This window comes from Gorilla gorilla, chromosome 13 (genome assembly GCF_029281585.2).
Source record: "Gorilla gorilla gorilla isolate KB3781 chromosome 13, NHGRI_mGorGor1-v2.1_pri, whole genome shotgun sequence".
In the NCBI taxonomy this organism is placed as follows: Eukaryota; Metazoa; Chordata; class Mammalia; order Primates; family Hominidae; genus Gorilla; species Gorilla gorilla.
In genome coordinates this window covers 48230449-48253812 of record NC_073237.2, presented here as the reverse complement: position 1 = coordinate 48253812, position 23364 = coordinate 48230449, and the positions used below count along the sequence as shown (strand labels likewise).

Genomic DNA, 23364 nt, shown 5'->3' with positions numbered 1-23364 from the left:
TCACAACCACCCGCTTGCATGTAAATCCAGTGACAGCTTCTAAGGCCACCACAAAAGGCAAAGCCTCTGTTTATTTAAGCATTGGGATTTAAAAAAAAAAAGAAAAACACATCTGGGAGTAGAAGTCATTGGGTTATAAATGAGCTCTCGCCCCACCAAAGAAAAAAATAATAATTATAATAAAAATAATGGCACCATATTCTCTGATAAACCAGTGCCAGAAAAGCTCTTGGGGATCAAGTTTTGTCAGTCCCCAGCTTTTACCAATTTAAATTCTTGGCAGAGTATTAAAAAAAAAAAGTATAAGGTATTTGAAACTTCAGTCCCTCAGGTACTAAATCTAGCGTTTCCTGGCAATAGATGAATGTTGCTGGAGTGAAAACCTAGCACCACAGGACCATATCTCCACGGCTGTTCGTATTTATACTTAACAGACAAATATGTCATTCTTTCCGGATCCCTTTGTGGGGCCAATTTTTTTTTTCCTAATGTGTTACCCACCTACTTCTGATAAAAACGAAGGCCAGTGAAGCCCAGGACACAGACTTTGAGTTAGCAGGATGCTCTTTGGTATCAAAAACCATGTTTTCCCCCAGCTGCTTAATTCCCTTAAGCCACAGGTATAATAAGGTAGGAACAGGATTCTAGATACACAAACCTTGGTGGAGATTGTGAGCAGGCGCAGGATCGATGTAGCCTGATGACATTCATTCCCTGGTCCCTTCACATGTTCTTGTTCTTTATAAGGTGGTTGTGATCCACAGAGAGAGTTGGAACTGAGATGATTTTGCCAGAACTTGGGTTGGCAGAGGCTGTGTGACTCTTTCTGGGCAGTTAGCAAAAGGACCACTTTTCAGTGTTAAGGTCTACACTCATTCATAAACTATGGATCATTTCTCTATTCGGGGGGTCCTGCAGTTCTACTTCATCATAAAGCTTTCTCTAATTGCCTTCAGAATATCTTTTCTATTCCACTCCTTTTTTTTTTTTTCTTTTTTTGAGATGGAGTCTCACTCTGTCGCCCAGGCTGGAGTGCAGTGGTGCGATCTCAGCTCACTGCAAGCTCCGCCTCCCGGGTTCACACCATTCTTCTGCCTCAGCCTCCCGAGTAGCTGGGACTACAGGCACCCACCACTACACCTGGGTAATTTTTATACTTTTAGTAGAGACGGGGTTTCATTGTGTTAGCCAGGATGGTCTCAATCTCCTGACCTCGCAATCCGCCCGCTTCAGCCTCCCAAAGTGCTTGTTATTACAGGCATGAGCCACCACGCCTGGCCTATTCTCCTTCTAATTAAGTTTCTTCTCTTTTCTCTCCTCTAACCCCTGCTAATGGCATTAAGCATAGCCTGGAAATATCTCAGATTATTCACCTCCCTGAGTCTACAGACCCCATTTCAACCTTCATCATATAAGAAGGGAAGAGGACAATTGAACACCTACTATCTTTTGGGCTCTGTGCTTAGTCCTTACCCACCTTTAAACTTGGATAATGAAACTTACAAGCCTCATGGAGAAGGGAATGGAATTAACATCTTAAGTACTTTGAGACCCTGAAAGACACTGCATAAAATATTGCAATGGGACATGTCCATTTCTTTGTCCAATCTAGAGTTTCATATTTTTGTAGGTGGAAAATGCATCCTTTAACTTTCAGAAAAATGAGTTTTCAGTAAAAGTGTTAAGATATCTCAACCCTCTGTACTTCATAAAATATTTATACCATAACTTGAGGGACACAGAGACATCTCAGCAGGAATGGAAAATAACTGGGGTGAGGATTTTCAATAAGAAGTTGCCACGGGAACTTTCCACATATTCTGTGAGTACCACATAAGCTTTAGCCCACACAGCAGCCTTTCCCTAGCTCAGGCTGATGAGATGCTACTCAGCTGTCTAAGGCAGCCTGAGAACCACAGCATCTTCTCATAACAGTAACAAGGTCGACTTTTCTTTTCGTTCTCCTGCTCCCAAAATAAGGCAGCTGCCCAAGGCAGCCTCTTGCTCTCTGCCCTTTCTTTCTATTCCCTTTATAGAGTTGCTCATCTTTTCTCTCAATTTCAGCCATGCCCCATGCTGACCCCTCCTTAGGGTCTCAGTCCTATGTGCTTAGCTGCTTGTGGGACATTTAAACATGCTGGCCTCACTTCAAACTCAACATGCCCCAAAACAAACCCTTTTCCTCCCACAGTTTGATATTTGAGCCAATGTCCCCAATTTTCTGAATACGCACATCTGAAATACCAAAACTATTCTCACTCTCCTGTCTTTCCTAATACTAACAATAGTTGCCATGTATTAATAATCATAGCTAACTTTAATTAGATTCTTCCATATGCCATTGTCATTTCATAGATGAGGAACAAGTTCAGAGATGGGAAGGGACTGGCCCAAGGTCACCTCACTGCCTGTGGTGCTACAAGAAGTGGGTTTCAATTCTGATCTTGGTCTGCCCCTCTGCAGAGCCTACACTCACAATCTCTCCATATTTTGTGGCAATCAGGCAGATTGCCTTCAGTTCTTCCCAAGAAATATCTCTTGAAGTCATAAACGCTGGTCTATTCCCAGTTCATCTTGTCCCTCACCACCTTTCTCCTGGACTGATTTCCCCAGCACCATGATTTCCCTGGCTTCAACCTTTTTTCATCAGAAACAACATCAAGAACTCATCTTAAGGTGCTGTGTTTACCAATATTGAGCAAGAAGCAAACTCCAGTGGTTCCCAGGAGAGCAGCCTTGCCCAAACTATGTTCCTGGAGTATTTCACACACATCCCCTTGTTGGAGGAGAATCTGCTCTGTGCCACGAAGTCAATGAGACAAATGAATGGAGCTTTCATGGTAATAAAAAAGTAGACACTGAATGAAAGTTGCATAGGTGATGAATGTTTCGAAGAAAAATACAGAATGCTTTTGGGAGCCCCTGAAAGGTGAGGCAATCTCACCTAGCTGTCTGGTCAGGGAGGTTTCTTTGAAGAAGATCCAAATGCTGTTTATGGGTGTTTATGGGTGAGGAAAGCTAAAGACATGTCTTTGTTCTAGGTCTTCTCAGAGTGTGACGATGTGCTAGAGTGCAGTATGACTTTTTTGAGGGGATGACTTTGTACACAGCATCTTCCAAGTGTCCTTCACGTTGCTGCCCTCTTTTGTGAAGCATCTCAGAGGGCGAGTGTTCCATAGCATACTAGTTTAAGAAAGACTGCCCTAGAGGATAAAGTCCAAGTTTGTCATCCTGGCCTTGGTGTTCCAAATACAACGACTAACTTGACTTGAATAACGTTGCCCTGCCCTGCCCATCCACCTCACCTCCTGTTAGTGCATCCCCTTCCGCATTAGTGCAGCCATTTGCCATTAACGTGGCTCTGTGCTGCTCATCAGACACCCAGGCCCCCATCCCACAGAGAATACTGCCTTTTCCCTGACCCTTGTCAAGTCATTCTCCACTCTCTAAGGTCCAACTGGAAATTCCTGTCGCAACCAAGAAAACACTGTTTCCCTTTCACTTTCTTAGTTCATGTGGCTCTTGCATTTTTTGCAGTCCTCTAACCCTTAGCTATGTGATTCAATTAGATTAGGTAGATATTGGAATCTAAAGACCTTGGTTCTAGTCCCTGCTGTGAATCCACTCTGTGTAACCCTATGCTCCTGGCCTTTCTAAGTTTCAGCTTTCTCATCAGTAAAAAAGAAATATTGTTCCCTCAGAAGCTGAATTGGTTTTTCCTTTAAGAAGTGTTCGTTTAAAAAAAAAAAAAATGAATGTGGAGAGAACACATCTTTGCAGAAACCCTCTCTCTTGGTCTTTGAGCTAGTCCATCCAGGCTCTGTGCAGAACTCTCCATGAGTTCTCCATGAGTCCAGTCATCACGTTTTCGTTGTTTCCCTCAACTCTGCTTCTCTGTTCCCAATACTTTTATCAAAGGAATGAATCAAAGAAAAGCAGTAATGAATCTAGTAAAGCAGATGATTGGAGGCTAGGAGCAGTGTGATTGGCCTGCCAGTCGGGGACTGGGTGCCGTGGGAGGACTGATGTGAATCCAGGTGTGAGATTCAGCTGCGTATTGATCAAGTCCATTTGCACGTGAACCTCATCATCAGCTCCTGCTTAAGCCCTAGCTTCCCCAGTAATTGACTCTCGCATATTGATTAAGATGTTGATGTGTCCCAGGATTTCTCGGTGGTAATGCAGGCGCGCCTCTCGGCAGGCCAGGCTGGCAAAGCTCTTGCTGCATGGCTGTCACCAGGCACTCCTTAATGGATAAAGCTGTCATCTGAGAGCTGGAATGTCTTGCAGGCACAAAGACGAAATTAACTGTTCAATAATGTATGGGACACGGAAAAAACTTTACCCAACAACTCGAATTGATTGCTGTAAGTGTTTTGACTGCACTTGCCTGCTTTGCATAAAGTCAGCGACTTTGGCAAGCCTGATGTTCACGTACATCCATTTCTCAGCCTCTTGCAGAATAAGAGTTGAGAGACTTCAGCGGCTGCCAGGAATGGGCTGTCTGGAGGGAAGGGGGAAAAGGGGTTGGGGAGTAGATGGCACCACTGACACCTCTCCCTTGAGAGCCTTCAGTGATCTCTGAGCTTTAAAACGATGTGTTACTGGCAGTTTATTGGAATCTTGCTGGAATGGATCATCTTGGGCAAGTTGGGTGAATCACTGGGTATGGAATTCCTGGAGCTCTGTGTCCTCACTTTGCCCCTGGCTTGCCTCCTCCCCTTCCCTGTTAGGCTGGGACCTCTTGCAGAGAGAGGCTGTCAGTCAGACTTATGGGAGGAGGTCTGTTCTTGGTCACACATTTAACACCAGTTTGATAAACAATTTCCATGCATTTAAGTTGGACCCTGCTTATTATTTGGGACTTGGTTAAACACATGCTGTCTAACGACCCCACAGGTACTAGAAACCACTGTATGTGTCTCCTCCACTTCTCCCTCTTTAACCTGGAAAAGGGGAAAAATACCAAGGTAGCAAAGCTATACTCCACATGTTTTCTGCCAAGCTCAGCCCTTTAAAAACATAACAGGATCCTTTGAACATAGCTCTGTTTTATCACAGGATCTTTATTGAAGTTTTAATCAACACAAGCAGCTGACAAAATAGGAGACTGTAGATTCGGCTGTACATTATGTATCTTCCTTGTGAGCCTGAAAAAAAAATCATAACATTAAAAGAAGAGAAAATAAACAGCCTCATTTAAAAAACAAACGAATCCCACCAAACCAAGGAAATCCTTTCGCACCCGAAGGAAGGCCTGCCGCGTGGCGTGCCGACTGCAGTCCTAGAGTTTGGAGCCTCATGGAGATCATTACCATAAAACAAATAACCATCTCGTTTTTGTCACCCACTATGAGTGAACTCAAAACCTCAGGCCCACGTCCAGAGATTCCTTCTCCACAGGCTCAGCCAGCTACGAAGGGAAGAGGGTACCAGCCCCTATGTCCAAATCCTTATCCTTTTCTTGATCCAGCCGCTGTGCCATGGATCTGGATGGTGACTCATCATTCTGGCTGGCAGAGTCCCCTCCTCACCACTGCCTCCATCTCCTTTACTTGCTTCCTTTCTTCCCAAAGAAAGGGTCTCCACTTAGTGTGTGAGGGAGCACTGGATGAGAGGGAGGAATGCTTTCCTCTTTCTATCCCAATCTTGGGTCCCTTTTTGAAGCCCTTCTGCTGTCTTGCACTCCAAGAAAGGTGTCTCCCGGGCCTGCACAGTGATGTTATTTCCACAACTGGTGCATGGAAACTATTGAAGAGATGGATCCTGGGGGCTGCAGCCCAACTAGTGGGACTCCTGCTTTTCTGGCCAAAGTGACATCTCTTTTCACTGAGAAAGGAAGCTAAGGCAAGGTCAAAGAGGCCTCAGGGGCAGGGGGTGCCATGGAGTGTTGTGATGGAGAGCCAGGCTCTTGGGTTGTTTAGATCTGGATTTGAATCTCAGCTCTGCCTCTCACAAGGTATGGGCCTAGCACCTGGTAAGGTTCTCAAAATAGGCATTGACAAAAGGAATGCATAGGGAGGAGAAGGATGGGCAGGATGTGGTCCAGATGGGGCACCCAAGCAAGGAGGACATACAAAGTGTGAGAAAGATGAGCTGGATATGGTTCCTCAGAAAGGTTTCTTGAAATAACAGATGAATACCTATTGGCCCAGAAGCATTGAAAGGTCCAAGCTAGGACTAAGCACATTAGGGACGAGAGGATTGGCCTGAGCATCCTCGGGGAGTCTGGAGGGTTGTGTGGTGCCACACGCACTGTTGGAGAGCCTCAAAGGCCAGGTGGGGCCTGGGAATGAGCATGTGATTCTTGAATAGGACAGTGGCAGGATCTGTCCTTTGGGAATGATTACTTGGCCATAGTGGAATGATGGTGACTGGGCCAGCAGGAGCCTAGACACACGCTTTGTCCAGGATGGCCACCTTGTGTTGGGTATTAAGGGCCAGAGCTAAGACTGTCAGCATCACATAAGGAAATGACATGGTCTTGGCAGGTCTTGGGGGAGATGGCTGCCCAGCCATCCTGATCCTATGAATACTGTGGTGGCATTCATATCAGAGTTTCCGTCTGAGCATAAAGATTTTCCAGGAAGCTTCCCTGGAAGTTCTGTTTCTGTGCATCTTATCAATTTGCAACCACATCCAGGGAACTGGGCCAGTAGGCCAAGACTTCTTCCTGTCATCCTTCCCCTCCCCTGCTTTCCTCAGTTACTTGTTCCCTGTGTGCTCTGGCAGACGGTGGAGATACAATGATGAGACACACCAGGTTCCTCATCCCAGATGTTCTCGGCCCAAAGGAGATAGACAAACCGATATGCAGGCATGGCCAAAGTGCAGAGGAGGCCAAGAGAACACGATGACTAACTCAAATGAGAAGCATAGTTCATAGAGACTCATAACTCCCTATTGATCAAGGGTACAGAGGAACTTGGCCTCTCCAAAAAAGCAAGAGAGGTTCCAAAGCTTACTCATTGCAGTGGGATGAAAGATTGGGAGAAAATAGAAGAAATACACAGAAGGGTATGATTGGGTCTTATCTGAGTCCAGTTGTGCTGCTGCAACAAAATACCTCAGACTATGTCATTTATAAATAATAGCAATGTGTCTCTTATAGTTCTAGAGGCAGGGAAGTCCAAGACCAACGTGCCAGGTTTGGTGTCTGGCAAGCCCTTGCCTCTGCTTCAAAGATGGCCCCTTGTGCTGAGTCCTCACATGGCAGAAGGGAGAGCAGAGGTGGGTGGGGTGAACTTGGTTCCTCAAGCCCTTTTTATAAGGGCACTAATTCCATTCATGAAGGCTAATCACCTCCAAAAGGCCCTACCTCGTAATGCTATTGCATTGGGAATTAATTTTCAGCATGCATTTTGGAGCAACACAAACATTCAAACTACAGCAGATCCATCCAGGCATGTGATTTGGTAGAAAACCCAGGCAAGCCCAGCCACAGCAGCTCATTTGAGCACTCAGGCCTGTGAGAGGCCACTTCGGAGTCAACACACAGGTAAAGGATTCTCAGAAAAACTTTGCAATTATTCTGGCCACCTTTAACTTCTAGATTTCTCTGGGATACAGAAAGTACTTGCGCTTCAGCCTTAGGGAAGAGAAGTAAATTAGGTCAGAACTGCATTTTGTTCTCATGGGTAAAAGGGGGGAATTGTCGCAGAGCTTAGGTAACCAATGGCCAACTCCCCCATTCTGTCTCAGGGCAATTACAGTAAGTGATGTGAAGTGGTGAGAATGGAAATGATTTATTCTGAGAACCTTGTCAGTACTGCTGTTAAATCATTTGTATTTCCTTATGGGCCATGAGTGGGCTAGACTACATTCCTTTTCTTCAGGCCCCCCGTGCCATTTCCACAACTGGTTATTTCAGGTGACAATTAACAGGAAATGATGCTAACAGCCCCAGGGTGGTCACTTTTCTGAGGGACTCTGGTATTAAGTTTCAATTACTTAGAGTCTCCCATCTAAGTCCCCAAAAGGAAATGAACTGCTTCTATAGTTGTCACAGAAAACCAGTTACTTTTTTTTTTTATTTTTTATTTTTTTATCTTTCCCAGTCTCTGTTTTGTCAGTCAAGTTTCAGGAAGTTAAACTAAGAGTTAAACCTAAGGTTCTCTGGGGTCTCATCTGTAAGAAACTCATCTATTTCTTCTACAATCCAAACTCCAAAGACAAAGTCAAAAATGAAAAGCATAAGAAGCAAATCATAATGCCGAAGAAAATAGTGTTTGTCTTTTTCCCTTCAATATTTTAATCTCATGTTATGGAGAATGCTGTCAGCAGAGAACCCAGCATTTCCTGCGCTGATGGTCTCCGTGCTCTTTCCTTCTTTTCTGAGGACTGCTGCTTCAGGACCACGGAATAGGATGTGTTGGTTCCCAGGGCAATGTAGCAAACGGAGGTCCCGCCCAGACAGGCAGGATGTGCAGCAGTTTCTGCTGACCGCGGCCGTCGCAGCTGCCGTGGTGCCTTTCTGCTAAGACAGCGAGCAGTGTCTGTTTGAAGTCTGTTCTTTGGGAAGGAGACCCAAGAGAACTTGAGCTGGGCTTGTCTGGATATCAAAGTCCAGATTAAAAATTTATTCTAGTGTTTGAAAAATTCCTGGCCAAAACCTTCATATGGATTTAAAAAATACAAACTCCCTGCTTTCTTCAGTGTCTCCGATTGAGGACGAGAGGATTTATTTCTAAAATGAAAAAATGAAAGCGAGGCCGAATAGTTCCATAAAAGAGCTCAGGTCAGACGGCCTCTTAGCTAAATCTGTAAGAAAAGTAATCTGTTAAACCACTTTGGGCAACTGGGAAGCACTTGTATTAGTTATCATTTATGAATCTTTGTTTTTCCCCTTTCCTATTGCATGTCGGATCACCTGGCTCTTTTTGCTGGATGTAAAGGGTGAAGAATGAGAGTTTCTATTCCGTATCCCATACTCCTACCCCATTAGACAGAAAAGTAGAGGAGAAAGCTTTGTTTAAAAGTTGTGATATTGGGAGGGAAGAAAAGATTGCCAAGCAAGCAGATAATGTAATAGTAATTATGAAATTATTGATAAAAAGAACATAAAAATCATTAGGACAAAACAGAAAAAAATTAAGAAGAATGAACATTTAAGCAATAAAATTAAACCAAGGCCATTAACAAAATATACATAAGAAGTAGAACTCCCTGACATGGGACATTATTAGTGAAATGTGATTTTGGTTGTTGTTGTTGTTATTGTTTTTGTTTGTTTGTTTGTTTGAGATGAAGTCTCTCTCCGTCACCCAGGCTGGAGTGCAATGGCATGATCTCTGCTCACTGCAACCTCTGCCTCCTGGACTCAAGCGATTGTCTTGCCTCAGCCTCCCGAGCAGCTGGGATTATAGGTGCCCACCACCACACCCAGCTAATTTTTTTGCATTTTTAGTAGAGATGGGGTTTCACCATGTTGACCAGGTTGGTTTCAACCTCCTGACCTCAAATGATCCACCCACCTCGGCCTCCCAAAGTGCTGGGATTACAGGTGTGAGCCACCATGCCCAGCTGTGAAATGCCGAAACAGAAGTTGAGAATGAGAAATTAGCTCCAAGGGCAAAACAACTAGATGAAGGATCAGGATGAATATATCAAGTTTAGATTGAAAGCAAAGGGCTGAATAGAAGAAAGTGATAGAACCATGTCAACAGACAGAAGCAATGGCAACTATGAAGGCAGACAGCCCCAGAACTACAAAGACACAAAGCAGCCTGCAAAAATGAATGCTAAGCCTTAAATGAATTCATACAGATCCTCTGGTAAAGGATTTTTGCTATTGTGGTTGTTTTGATAAACTTCATAATTTGAAGTATAACTAAGATACCTAGCATTAGTGTACAGTTTGATTAATTTTTCAGAGTGAACACACCCACGTGACCACCATTCGGACCATGGAATAATGCCATTACTGTAAGGCTACCATCTTTACTCCCACATTCCAAGAGTGACCCCTCTTTGGACAGCCATCAGTATAGATTAGTTTTGTCTGTCATCGAAGGTCCATAGAGTCATACAATATTTTTCGATTTCTTCCTTCACTCAACATTATAATTTTTATCCATACTGTTGCACATAGTGGTAGTTTGTTTATTCTCAGTGCTATATAGTATTCCATTGTATATATGCCATAATGAACACCTTTCTCCTGTTGATAGACATTTGTGTTGCTTCTAGGCTCTGGCTAGTAGAAATAGCACTGCTATGAATATTCTTGTGCGTGACTTTTGATGCCCTTATACACAGATCTCTTTGTGTATGTATCTAGGAGAATGGTTGCATCAGAGACTATGCGTACATTAGCTTTAGTAGGTACCACAAGAACAATTTTTCAAAGCATGACATCAGGTTCCATGCCTGCTAATGGCAAGTAAGAATTCCTGTCATTTCAGATTCTCACCAGTATTCAGCATTGTCAATTTATCTGAAATTTATATTCTAATAAGAAAGTGGTTAATATTGAATTGTGATTTTAAGTTTGCATACCTAATTTTATATATTTTCATAAGTTTGTTACAAATTTAGACATCTTCTTTTGTAAAGGGACTGTTCAATAATTTTTTGTCCATTTTTAATACATTATATGTCATCTTGTTGTTGTTGTTATATAAGAAATCTTTAAATATTCTGGATATATTTACCTTCTCCCACTCTATGAATGGTATATGTATGTCTGTGTTTTCTTTACTTTTTTTCATGAGAAGTTGTTAATTTTAATGAGACCAATTTATCAATCTTTAGTTTTATCGTTAGTAAATTTTATGTATTGTTTTGATTTATCTACACCAAGCTCGTGAAGATATTCTCATAGGTTATATTTTAGAAGCTTTATTGTTCAACCTTTTATACTTAGGCCTATGTTCCATCTGTAATGGACTTTTGTGTATGGTGTGAGATAGGGGGTCAAAGAATTTTTTTTCTTTTGGAAATCCAATTAACCCAGACATTTGTTTTCACACACTACATTGCAGTGGTGCCCGTGTTGTAAATTAGGTGATTTCTATGCAGCTCTGTTTCTGGACCCTCAACTCTGTTCCATGGATCCATTTGTCTCTATTTACACTAGTATCACACTGCCTTAATTACTGTGGCTGTGTAAGTTTTGATATCTCTGGTAGTACAAGTCCTTCAGCTTTCTTCTTTTTCAATTTTGTCTTGACTATTTTTGACACTTTGTATTTCTACGTAAATTTTAGAATTAGCTCACCAATTTTAAGAAGGAAGGGAGAGAGGAAGGGAGAGTGGATGGGAGAGAGGAAGCAAGGGAAAAAGAAGGAAGGACAGAGAAAGAAAACCTGCTGGGATTTTGACTAGTATTGCATGGAAGCATAGGCCAATTTGAAGAGCATTAACATTTTTACAACTATGGGTCTCCCAATCCAATTTACATGTTACATCTCCTCATTTATTTAAGTCTTTAAAAACTATTCTCTGCAATGTTCTGCATTGCTGTGCATTGGTCAGGTGCATATGTTGCTAAATTTATTCCTAACAAGGTGCTTAATTTTTTAAATACTATTATAAATGGCATCAAATTTAAAGTATTATTTTCTAATATTTGTTGCAAGTATACAAAAACATAGCTGATTTTTGTATGTTGACTTTATATTCATTAGTTCAGCTAAATTGCTGACTCATTCTAATAATTCACCTGTAGATTCTATGCATACAATTATGTCCACAGATAGATAGTATCAGGTTTGTATCTTTTCTAATCCTTAAATTTTGAAATTTTTTTCTTGTCTAAACTACTCTGGCTAGAACCTCCAGTACACTGTTACATAGAAGTGGTAAGAGTGAACATCCTTGTCTTGTTGCTGGTCTCCAGCAGAAGTGTTCATATTTCATTATTAAGTACAGACTTTTATAGATGAAAGGGTTCCCTTCTAGTCCTAATTTGATGCCAGTTATATTTTCAGTGATGAACAAGTTCTGAGTTTTAACAAATGCTTTTTATTCATCTTTTGAGGTGTTCATATGGTTTTTCTTTTTTATTTTGTTTCTGTGGTGAATTATATTGATTGATTTTTTAGTGTTAAACCAACCTTGCATTTTTAAAAGAAACTTTATTTTTTCATGATATCTGATCATTCTAAAATATCTCTAGATTTGGTTTGCCACTATTTTGCTCAAGAGTTTTATATCTAGGCAATGAAGGATTGGCCTATAATTTTCTTCTCCTGGAATGTCCTTGACAAGTTTCAGTATCAAAGTAATGCTGGCCTCATAAAATGAGTAGCAAAGTATTCCTTTTTCCAGTCCCTGCAAGAATTTGTGTAACACTCATTTTTTTTCTCATTTGTTTGAAAAAACTCCTCACTCAAATGTCTGGGCCTCAAGATTCCTTTGTAGGAATCTATTTAAATTATAGATTCAATTTCTCTAGCAAATATGTGAATATTCAAATTGTCCATTTTTCTTCTGTCAATTTTTGCATTTTTCTAGGCATGTGTCCATTTCACCTGCATGTTCAAAGCCACTGACATAAAATTCTTCATAATATCACCTTCATATTTTGTTTAATGTCTTTAGTGTGTGTGTTAGTAGTTTATGCTTTTGATTTATCTAGGTCAGTCTCTCCAGGGATCTATTTATTAGGCTTTCCTTGAAAATATAGACAAATACATAGAAATTCATTATTCAATAAAAAGTTAAGAGAATGCCAACTGAAAGATATATAGTGTGTTGGTAGTTAAAAGCAGGAGAAATTGCAATTGATTGGGAAGCTCACGGGGGACTTAAAGTGGGAAATAATTGAGATAAACCTTAAAGGAAAGGTAGAATGTTGACAGTATTAATAGAAAAGGCATTATTGGCATAAGAGAAATTTGGATAATGTGCAGCAGAAAATTGGGAAAAGATGGGAAGGTCTGGACAATCAAGAGATTTGAGTCATAGACAATGAGAAGACACTGAATTCATATTTTCAGTATTTTCATATGTTGACTATTTGGAAAATATAAGGAACGATGTTGAGGAAAGACACTAAGTTGTCCAGCCTGGTGACTGGGAGAAGAAAAAGAAGGCAAGAGGAAGAGCGTTTCAGGGTTAGAAATGTAGACTTTGTAGGTCCCAGTCAAAAGCTGCAGGCTGGAGCCAAGACAGTGGAGGAGCTGTCAAAACAAGCAACAGCATGAGGATGTGATCAGGCTGTGTCCAGAACCATGGGCTTTACTCCCTTTACAGCATAAGAGGAGCAAGGAGTCAGTGAGCATAGACCAGAGAGGGGAGCCTGGAGCCACAGAAGCCAAGAAAGTGGGCTTTCTAGTAGGGCAGAGTTCATTGTATCAGACTCTACAACTCAACCGAGGGATGAGGACCCAGAAAGCCACTGGACTCAGCATGCGGGAAGTCACTGTGGGCCTTTGTGGAATATAGGGAGATAGATAGTAAATGTCTGGTATCAATGGGAAGAGAAAGAAGAGAGTGCTTCATTCTAAGGGGCATGCTTTTCCAAGCTGTGCAACCCACTCTGTCTTCCATTCACAATTATTTATAGGTTGCCTGCCTATTCCAGTCACAAAGCTAGGTATTCATTATATGGTAGTGAACAAAGTAGACATGACCCCTCTCCTATTGAGCTCATATCTAATGAGGAGCTAAACATCAAATAAATATAAAGAAATGATTAAAAACCATGATTAGTGCTTGGGGAGAAAGAAGAGGGAATTATGAGAGAGAATAAAAGGAGGAGGCCAATTTAGATTGCAGCGGGGATTGCGGAACGCCTGACCATGGATTCACATATAGAGGCATGAAAGAGTTCTGACAGCATTGAAATAACAAGATGGGCTGTTCGAGTGTCTCCTTCAGGGGCCAAGTAAATTCTGGGGTTTTAGAACTTGCCGGGCATCATGACCCCACAACTTCATCTAATTCCCAAACCTCCCTCCCCATCACATGCCTGTCTTCAGGAGACGGAGAATCAGTCAGAAAGCAGAAACCACCACAAGTCAAATTAAAGGAGAAAATGTGTAGCTCAAGGCAAAATCTTCTTCCAAAGAACACAAGGAAGATGAATCTACCATTGTTGAGTTATAATGTTGGGAGATTATGAAGGCTAATATGATTAATTGTAATTATCATTTATAATGTATACTCATAATGATATTGCTTCTAGAACATCTTCATTATCTTTCACTTTTGAAATGCTTGGGCTTCCCAACAGATTTCAGAAGGGGCTTTTATTGGGCCCAGATCATCAATCCAAACCTTTTAAGGTAAGGGTGTTGCTACCTCAGAAGCCAAAGAGACATTTCCTATCCTGGAAAGCACTAAATAGTCATTAGCTTCTTCAATCTGTTTACCAGCCCTCCTGTCACTGGGGTTCGACAGCCCTCAAAATTAACACTCTACTCTATTTGTCCATCACAGGGCTGTCCCACAGACTGCGGTTCTCAAGTGGCCTCAGGCAAGCCTTATTTCATGCCAGAGCTAAGTTCCTGGGGAATAACATGTCTAAATTGAATTTGGTTTATTCAGTTCCATTTGAAATGAAGCCTTGTTTAAAAGAAAGCCATACTCGATTTTATTTTTCAAGCAAATCTTCATCATCTGACCTAATTGGTCTCAGAGACCCTAATTTGGAGAGTTTTCATGCCCTTCGTTTATCATTGTGGCAATGTCAAAATCAGGATGGTTTCTTTCAACCACCTATGCTGCCTTTGTAAGAGCAAGGATGCTCCAAGCAACACTGGTCTCCCCAAGTGTCAGCGAGGCCCCTCTCTCCATAATCTCTGGCCACCCTCTGTCTGTCTCAGTTTCTTCTGACTTCACTGTAGGTCTCCCCAGGCCTCCTCAGTCTTGTCTTACCTGGACACCTGCTCAGTGGGAACCCATGTCCTTGACCATCTCGGCTGGCCCATGCACCTTGGCCTGTTTGTATTCAGACCCTTTGGAATCCACAGGGACAACTCACCAGTGACCAGGGGCAGAGCAGCTGTATCAACTCAGCTTGGGGAAGCTCAAGTATCCAGTGATCTTGGCTGTGTGGAGTTTGAAATTAAGCCCAATGTATTACTCACGGCAAAACCAGGGGCCAGCCAAGTTAAATAGAGCACTCCCCGAAACATTCACGGACTGATTAGAGAAGGAAGCTCTGATTTGAAGAGCGGCTATTTTGTGTCTGCTTTTATTTTTTTTAAACAACATGCTTTCCATTAGTGAGATGGGAAAAGTAGAAACCTCAAAGAATGATATTTATTAATTTAAAAAGTTCAGGTCTGTGACCATATGCCATGTCCCTTTAACTTCATAATAATGACCACACTTTGAGGTCTTCCTTTGTCCAGAAACTGTGGTAAGCACTTTGTAAGCACTTTCTCATGTAATCTTTATGAAAACTCTGTGATGTAGGTACCATTCTTACTCCTGTTTGCAGATGGGCAAGCTGAGGTCCAGAGAGAGTAAGCACACACTGTTTTTAAGTGGTAGAGCTAAAATTTGAACCCTGGCAGTCTGCCTTCCTATTCTTGCCCACTCTTAAACAAATGCAAGTACCCAGGAGCTTTCATGAAGAGAACCCCTCAAAAGAAAGCTGACATTACCCCACGGGTTCATAAGTGGGCGCAAGTTTTTTTTTTTTTTTTTTTTTGAAAGATCTCTGAAGGCCAGGAATTCAATAAGGCGGAACACACCCCACTGAACCAAGCAGGGCTTGAGTTTGCAGATTATTTTCTGACCAGAAGGAGTCCATTGACTTGGAGGAAGACAGGAGATCATTTAATGGACTTTTACAGAAAATATTTTTGTTTTCGCTTTTTTTCTCTTGCAGAACAGTTCAAATCTTCCAGGCCATGGTTCATTCCCTTTGTTGGCCTTTCTACCTGGGATTGTTATGAGAGGCCTGAAGCTAAGTCCCCGTGTCCCCCACTGGCCAAGCCTGCCCTCTCATTTGGTCAGCGCACCCACACTGCCTTTGCAGCTGCATATCCACATAGACATGTTTATTGGAGCACTGAGAATCTCACTTCTCAAAAAGCCCCAGGAATTAGATTGTTTTCCACACTGAAAGTTTTCATTTGAAAAATAACCCTCTTTGTTTAACTAATGAAAAGGAGGGGCTGCTGCTCGCTTCTCAGGCTGGGTAAGAATTCCATGGGCAGTAATTCTGTTTCTCAGCGGAAAATGTTTCAGTTTCTTAATGTTGTTTTGCAGACTGGTCCCTGCCCGGCCCTTGCTCCCAGGACCACACATACACACATGTGCACACTCACCCATGCACAGTGCAGCATTTTCCACCCTTCCCTGTTGGGGATGGTTGCATCCTCTTTCCAACACCTGCAGAACAAAAACGAGGTGGGTCAGTGGCTGTCACCCAGCCAGAGGCATCCCTGCGTGTACGGGAACAGAACGCTTTCCCTGGCCACGCTTTCAACCCCAGAGGCTGGGTGGGCCACAGAGGAGGAAATTGGACTCCAAACTTCTCTTGTTTCTGTGCATCTCCATGTCAAGCAATTCTCTCACACTATGGAGGGGGTGTTCTGTAACATTCCCTCCTCATTAGGTTCGTATGAAATGGCGATAAACACAGTGCTGTCATCATTGGACTTACAGTGTGGCCAGCATGGTGCAGAGTGGTCTGGACTGCACAAAACAAATCAAAATATGGCCCCAGGAGACAACTTAGTGGTGGTAGAAAAAGCATGGATGCTTGCATTTAGACAGACCTGCACTGTCACCTAAACAGCTCAGCCCACGTGCAAGCAACTGCTGAACTACTCTGAGCCTTTTGCATCCACAGCTATGGACAAGAGAAGTTATGTAACTCACAGGCAGGTGCAGTGCCCTGGGTGGTGTTTCTCACATAGGAGATGTTCAAGGAACATCTATCTTCTTCCCTCTCCTTTGTCCTCTGAAAACTAGCCATCTCGCGTCTAGCTGGGGGCCAAGCCCCATGCCTACAAAACAAGTTACAAACAAGTGAGTGCAGCCACAGCAGAGCTGAGTCCAGAGCAGGGCGTCCTCACCATCACCAAGGTCCACTGCAGAGTTAATGTGTACTGTCAAAGGGGTGCTGTGTGCTGTAGGGCTGGGAGATCCAACACCAGCGGGAACTGTTAGGTCTGTTATCCAGAAATGTGAAGTATTCCTTCTCTCTAGAGTCTTTGCGTGGGACAGATATATCTGGCCTGAGTATGTGGCCTAAACACAGTTCTGCTTAAAGCAGACAAAAGGACTGGGCAAAATAACCACCATGTGAAAATAGACATTTAGGAGATCCGCATGCATTAAATGTAAAGAGAAGATTAGCTGTTAGCATGGAGCAAATGAATAGCTTTAAAAGTAGACAGGGATAGTATGAAACAAGGCTGTCAGTCAGACTGCTTTTAGTTTTAAGTGATGAAAACCTTCTTCTATATTACCTCTAGCAAATAAATAAATCAGTAATTTATTGGTTCATATAACCAAGACATTCTGGGTTAGAGCTCCAGCTGGGGCTGAATACACAAAGTCATATGATGCTGGTAGGGCTAGCTGCTTGGCTGGCTCTCTTTCTCTCTCCATATCCATATTTTGTCTAATAGCCTAATTCTCTACTCTTTCGAATTAGCATCCTACTCTCAACTTGGTAGCTCCAATAGTGAAATTCTATCTCTCAGCATAGGCATATCAAAACCAGGGAGGATTCTAATGGACCCAACCCTGAACATATTACTGGCTAGAGGATAAGGCACTATACTTTCTCTGCTACAGAAAGTGCAGATCTAGACAGATCTGTTTAAGTGACACCCTCTCTAAGTGACAGTGCAGGTCCAAGTCTCCACTCAACCCAATGTTTTCCTGTCTACTCCGTTCTAGCTACGATCTAGCCACTGGGAACACAGCCGTGGACAGGGGAGAGGATGCCCAGCTCCCAGGCAGCTTATGGTCTTGTGAAGAGCCAACATTTTAGTTGAATCCTGCTACTTCCTGCTACTCTGCATCAAGAACCAAACAGAAGTACAGAGTCCTCTCCGTTCACAAAAAAGCCAATTTCTTTATAAAATTAACAGAAAGTTACTAAATACAGTTCTGTACACTGAAAGTTCCCACATGTAAAGCAAGCATACATATTGTCTCGCATTCCAGCCAGCAGGGCAGTCTCAGTGTGGAACCCCCCTGTTGAATGGCACCTCTGGAAGGTATGCAGCAGGCAGTACTGCCAACCAGAAATGGCCGGGGCTTTCAGGAGACATCACTGCTTTGGAGTTTCTTGCAGAAAACTTTCACATTCATCTCACACACAAGGATTGCAAACCGCTTCCTTTTGTGTGTGTGTGTGTGTGTGTGTGTGTGTGTGTGTGTGTGTGTATGTTCTCTGATCAAAAGAAAGTGGGATACTCTGTAATACTCTGTAATCAATGATATGAAATGGAATTACACCCTGAGTACACTGTAATGGGCATTGTGGATTTAGGTTAGGGGAGAAAAGTTGGCCTCCCAAAATTTCTGTATTTGGAGGGACCAGTAGACTTGTGTTTTTTGATGACTTGGATGTGTGATGGTGTGGGAGGACAGTCTCATCAAATATAATTTACTCAGTATTTATTGAGTGCCTACTATGTACCAATCCTCTGGTTATATAAAAGCAAATAATACAGCATTTCTGCTTCATGGATAGAGTGGCTAAGTCGGGGATCTGCACATAAACCAAGCACACTACAGTGGGTAAGTGTTCTAAGGGTCTGTGCACAGCACATTACACTATGACATGTTAAGGCATGCAGTAATCTCTTAGTGCCTGTGGTGGGGATGAATGATTTTCTCCTCATCTCTGAATGGCTGGGTGGAACCCCAGCATGGAGCCTTGGCTGGAAACTAGAGGATTCTGGACAAAGACGAGGACAGGCTCTAATGTCAGGCCTTGGAACCATCTGAGGCCACCGCCTGTTAAGCACGCTTAACCTCTGTGGACCCAAGGTGGTGTGTGACAAGCATCCCCAGGGCTTGCTGGACAATCATTACTTTTTATTATGTTTCTTACTGTCAGGTGCTCTGAAATCCACATGGACTGCTCTTATGATTTCAGGTTATCCCAAAAGAGAAACTCAAGAATCAGTGATGAGCAAAGCGGGGAGTGAGCCGGCTGCCTATCTCAAAAGGGCACATCACCATAATCACAGATATACCATGAGCATATGCAGAAAGAATGTACCGAGGGAGTGTGTGTCAGGAGCGGCCAAGAGGATACATAAACCAGGTGCCCCTCCCAGCATCCCTCTCCCCCACCAAAGCAGTGCCTTTAAAATATGTGATAGGTGCCCACATTGTCTCTCTGGCCCTGCAGAATGCCCCTCCCCCAACAGCCACCTTTGCTGCTCTTCCTCTAAATCCACCCTGGGTCTCCCCTGGGCTGGCTGTTGCCTTCATATTTCATGCGGAATGTGCAGCTTCCCAGGAGCCAGACGCATGCCCTGCATTCTGATGCATCGGCCGGCTCTGACACCAGCCAGCTCCAGAGCATGCCTAACGAGGAGGCTGACACCGAGGCAGAAGAGCCAGGCCAGGCTGTGGACGGACCGCTGCAAACATGGAGTGGGGTGACAGGAAGGCACCAAGGGTGAACCCGGGGGAAAGATGGCAGTTGCCTTTTTAAGACACGACTCTAGCATCAGATACTACAAACATGGGCCAATTTAAACCACACCAGGAATGAATCACAGCCTCGAATAAAGAGCAATTTGGATCAAGGAACATCCTTGGGGAAAGCATAAAACTAAAAAAGGAAGGAGAAGCAGCAAACACTAAGAGAAGGCAGAAGCTTTGAAATCACTCATATTTCAGTAGGCAGAGTGGTTGCCCATTTTAGTTTTTCTTCCAGTGTAGAGCTCCTTCAAGTTTCCTTAGAGACCACTTCATTATCTAAAAGATCCTGCTGAACAGAAGTTTTTCCTTTCCTTAAAGCCTCATCTACCTTAATTTCACGCATTATTCCTCGTTTTGACTGGCTCTATCAGGATAAATTGACCCTTGCTTCCCATGGTATTTATGGCATTTATCCTTGGGGTAGAGCCAGTACCGACAATCACCATCCCAAAGCTACGAGGATGCGATGGTAACATGCTCATCAGCCATCTACTTAACACTTTGCCCAAGCCTAGTCCCGTTTCATCATCCCAGCAACTTGATGAGTTAGGTGCAGATGAGAAAACCAAGAATGACAGAAGTTTATCCAAGGCCATACATCAGACCAACGGTCTCAAACATGGGCCCGCCTTCAGTACTTTCCAATGAGCTGGATACCCACTAAAAAAAAAAAAAATTCAAAATCTACCATTCCACTTGGTTCTATGTGGAATGATGTGGCAAATCATGATTTCTAATCATTTAATGTAGATAAAATATTAGCAAATGAAACTTTACACTGACATAGGAAAGATTGTTATTTACATCATGGACTCTAACAAAGAAATTTCCTTTAAAGCTTTAATTTTGTCATTTGTGTTTCTGTGTGTGTGTCTGTGTAATAAGCCTTTGGTTTTGGCTCTGAAGATGCTAATTTCATAATGAAATTCATAGTTCTTTATTGAATGCTTAATGAAATTCATAGTTCTTTATTGAATGCTTACCACATGTCTCACAGTTTTCATTAATTGTCTCATGTCATCCTCCTGACACTGTGATCCAGGTGATATTGTCCCACTTTGGAGATGAGGAAACTCTTGTTCAGACAAGTTACATAGATGGGCCAAGACCACAAAGCTCTTAAGTGGCAGGACAGGAATCTGCCTGGCTTAAAGCTACAGATACTGCTCATAGTAAGCCACCCTGTTCTGCAGCCATGTGGTATCCAACATATTTAATATCATTCAATGCCCTGTGTTTCCCAGCATCATTGTTCTTTTTTTACTTCCTGCCCATTGGGTTCTTGAAACATTTTCCCTGTTAATTCTTGCTGTTTTCCAGAGGAACTGAATATCAGGATATCAAAAAGATATCTGCATTCCAATGTTCACTGCAGCATTATTCACAACAGCCAAGACATGGAAGCAACCTCAATGTCCATCAACAAATGAATAAAGAAAATATGGTATATACATATAATGAAATACTACTCAGCCTTAAAAAGAAGGAAATCCTGCCTTCTTTTTTTTTTGAGATGGAGCCTTGCTCTGTCACCCAGGCTGGAGTGCAGTGATGTGATCTCAGCTCACTGCAACCTTCACCTCCTGGGTTCAAGCAATTCTCCTGTCTCAGCCTCCCGAGTTGTTGGGACTACAGGCGCCCACCACGCCTGGCTGATTTTTGTATTTTTAGTAGAGACGAGGTTTCAGCCTGTTGGCCAGGCTGGTCTCAAACTCCTGACCTCATGATCTGCCTGCCTCGGCCTCCCAAAGTGCTGAGATTACAGGCATGAGCCACTGCACCCGGCCTCTGCCCTTTTTGATAGCATGGATGAACCTGGAGTCCGTTATGCTAAGTAAAAAAAGCCCAACACTGAAGGACAAATACTACATGGTCTCACTTATTTTAGGAATCTAAAATGGTCAAACTCAAGCAGAAAGTAGAATGGTGGTTGCCAGGGTCAGAGGGAGGGAAAAAATGGGGAGAAGTTAGACAAAGGGCATGAAGTTGTGTGATATGCATAAGTCCTGGAGAGCTGCTACACAGTGTAAGTCCCTAGAACTAACAATATTATACTGTATACCTAAAATTTTGCTAAGAGGGTAGATCTTAGGTTAAGAGTAAAAGAAAACTTGCAATTTTTGGCTGGGCTCAGTGGCTCATGCCTGTAATCCCAAAACTTTGGGAGGCTGAGGTAGGCGGATTACCTGAGGTCAGGAGTTTGAGACCAGCCTGGCCAATGTGGTGAAACCCCTTCTCTATTAAAAATACAAAAATTAGCCAGGCGTGGTGGTGCATGCCTGTAATCCCAGTTACTCGGGAGGCTGACTCAGGAGAATTGCTTGAGCCCAGGAGGCAGAGGTTGCAGTGAGCTGAGATTGTGCCACTGCACTCCAGCCTGGCCAACATAGTGAGACTATCTATCTCAAAAAAACAAAACAAACAAACAAACAAACAAAAACTTGCACTTTTTATTGTGTAGAATTATATTTTACTGGTTCTTTTTTAATGCTTGTTTAGATTCTGTCCTTTCTAAAAACAAAACAATTCCTAATTTAAAATCTTCAGCTAATTTTTTGTTTCTGAATACTTTTGGAGTTAGAAGCATAGAATTTTACAATTGAAGGAAATCTTGGAGATTGTGCATCCCCCGCTTGCGGGAATTTTCCCTATAATAGCTCCAGAAACTGGTCATCTCATCATCTCCACTTACACATCCTCAATACTACAAAGCGCACTACACCAAAAGGCAGCTCAGCCCACTCTCAGACAGTCTGAATTGTTAGAATGCTCTTCCTTGTGCTTTCTTCAACATATACATTTGGGGATGTAAGGGGGGAAAATTCAAACCATAACAGTCTCTTGTCTGCAAATCAGTGCTTTAGACACATGAATAAGTCACTTGTGTGATCCCCGAAGCTTCTCTTTTTCTGGTTTAACAACCTCCAACTTTTCGCCAGACTCCTCTGTCCTGGGAGTCTATTCTGAACGCACTCTTCTGTCAGTGCCTGAAAGGGTGGCACCCTGCCAGCTGGGCTCGGAGGACCCTACTTCCCCATGTCAGCTCCAGTTGAGTTCACACTCTCAGCTGCCTAGGTGTGCAGAGCTAGATTTATATTGATCACAGACTCTGCTAATTCTCCCAGGTCCCGATCACATTGATGATTCTTAAACCTGGATTCCCACATCCAGTACTATGCTATTTGATTCTCTTTCTAGAATATCGACAAAACAACCCTGGCCAAAGAGAGATCCTTTTAGTACTTTGCTGAAAACCTCTTTTCTGAGTTTGGGGCTGTGCCACGTATTTGAGGGTCTTTCCACTTCTCACTGCTGCACCTATTCTAGTCTTCACATCAAATCCAACAAAGACAGGAAGATAGGTGAAGTGGTTTAAAGCCACCACATTTGCTAATCCTGAAACTCCTGAAACAGAAGTATGCAAAGAGCTCAAGTTTGGCAAACTCAGTTTTTCAGAAACATGCCATGTTAATTCCCCATTGTCCTGTTGTCTTGCAGATACTGAGGTTTTTCTCTTAAGATTTGTTCCCTTTTCTTGCAAAACATTGAACTTCCCAGTTCTATGTTTTCCCTGGACTATTTCCAGGGAAATAATGCTTCCCTATTCTGGAAATCAGTCCCACATGTCTTCTTTTAATACTTCTGATAAATCCCCTGATAGTGATTCATATTTTTCAGTCCTTTAACAAGTTCACTTCTTAAGCAATTGTTTTGTTCAGTTTCTAATTTGGGGGCAGGGAAGGGCAATTCTTTCAAATCTACTGATCTGTACTCTCCAAGAGCACC

At 42.7% G+C, this 23364-nt stretch overlaps 1 protein-coding gene across 1 annotated transcript in view; it reads right to left on the bottom strand.

Annotated features, from left to right (window-relative positions):
- Positions 1–5054: 5054 nt before the first annotated feature.
- Positions 5055–23364, bottom strand: part of LINC03041 (long intergenic non-protein coding RNA 3041) — a 60829-nt gene continuing 42519 nt past the window's right edge. Inside the window, exons 3-5 of the mRNA XM_063696363.1 lie at positions 16783–16910; positions 16227–16290; positions 5055–5150 (exon numbers count right to left, since the gene is read on the bottom strand). Of these exons, the coding sequence (XP_063552433.1) occupies positions 5078–5150; positions 16227–16290; positions 16783–16910 (265 nt within the window). The 3' untranslated portion in view covers positions 5055–5077. The remainder of the gene's footprint in view (positions 5151–16226; positions 16291–16782; positions 16911–23364) is intronic.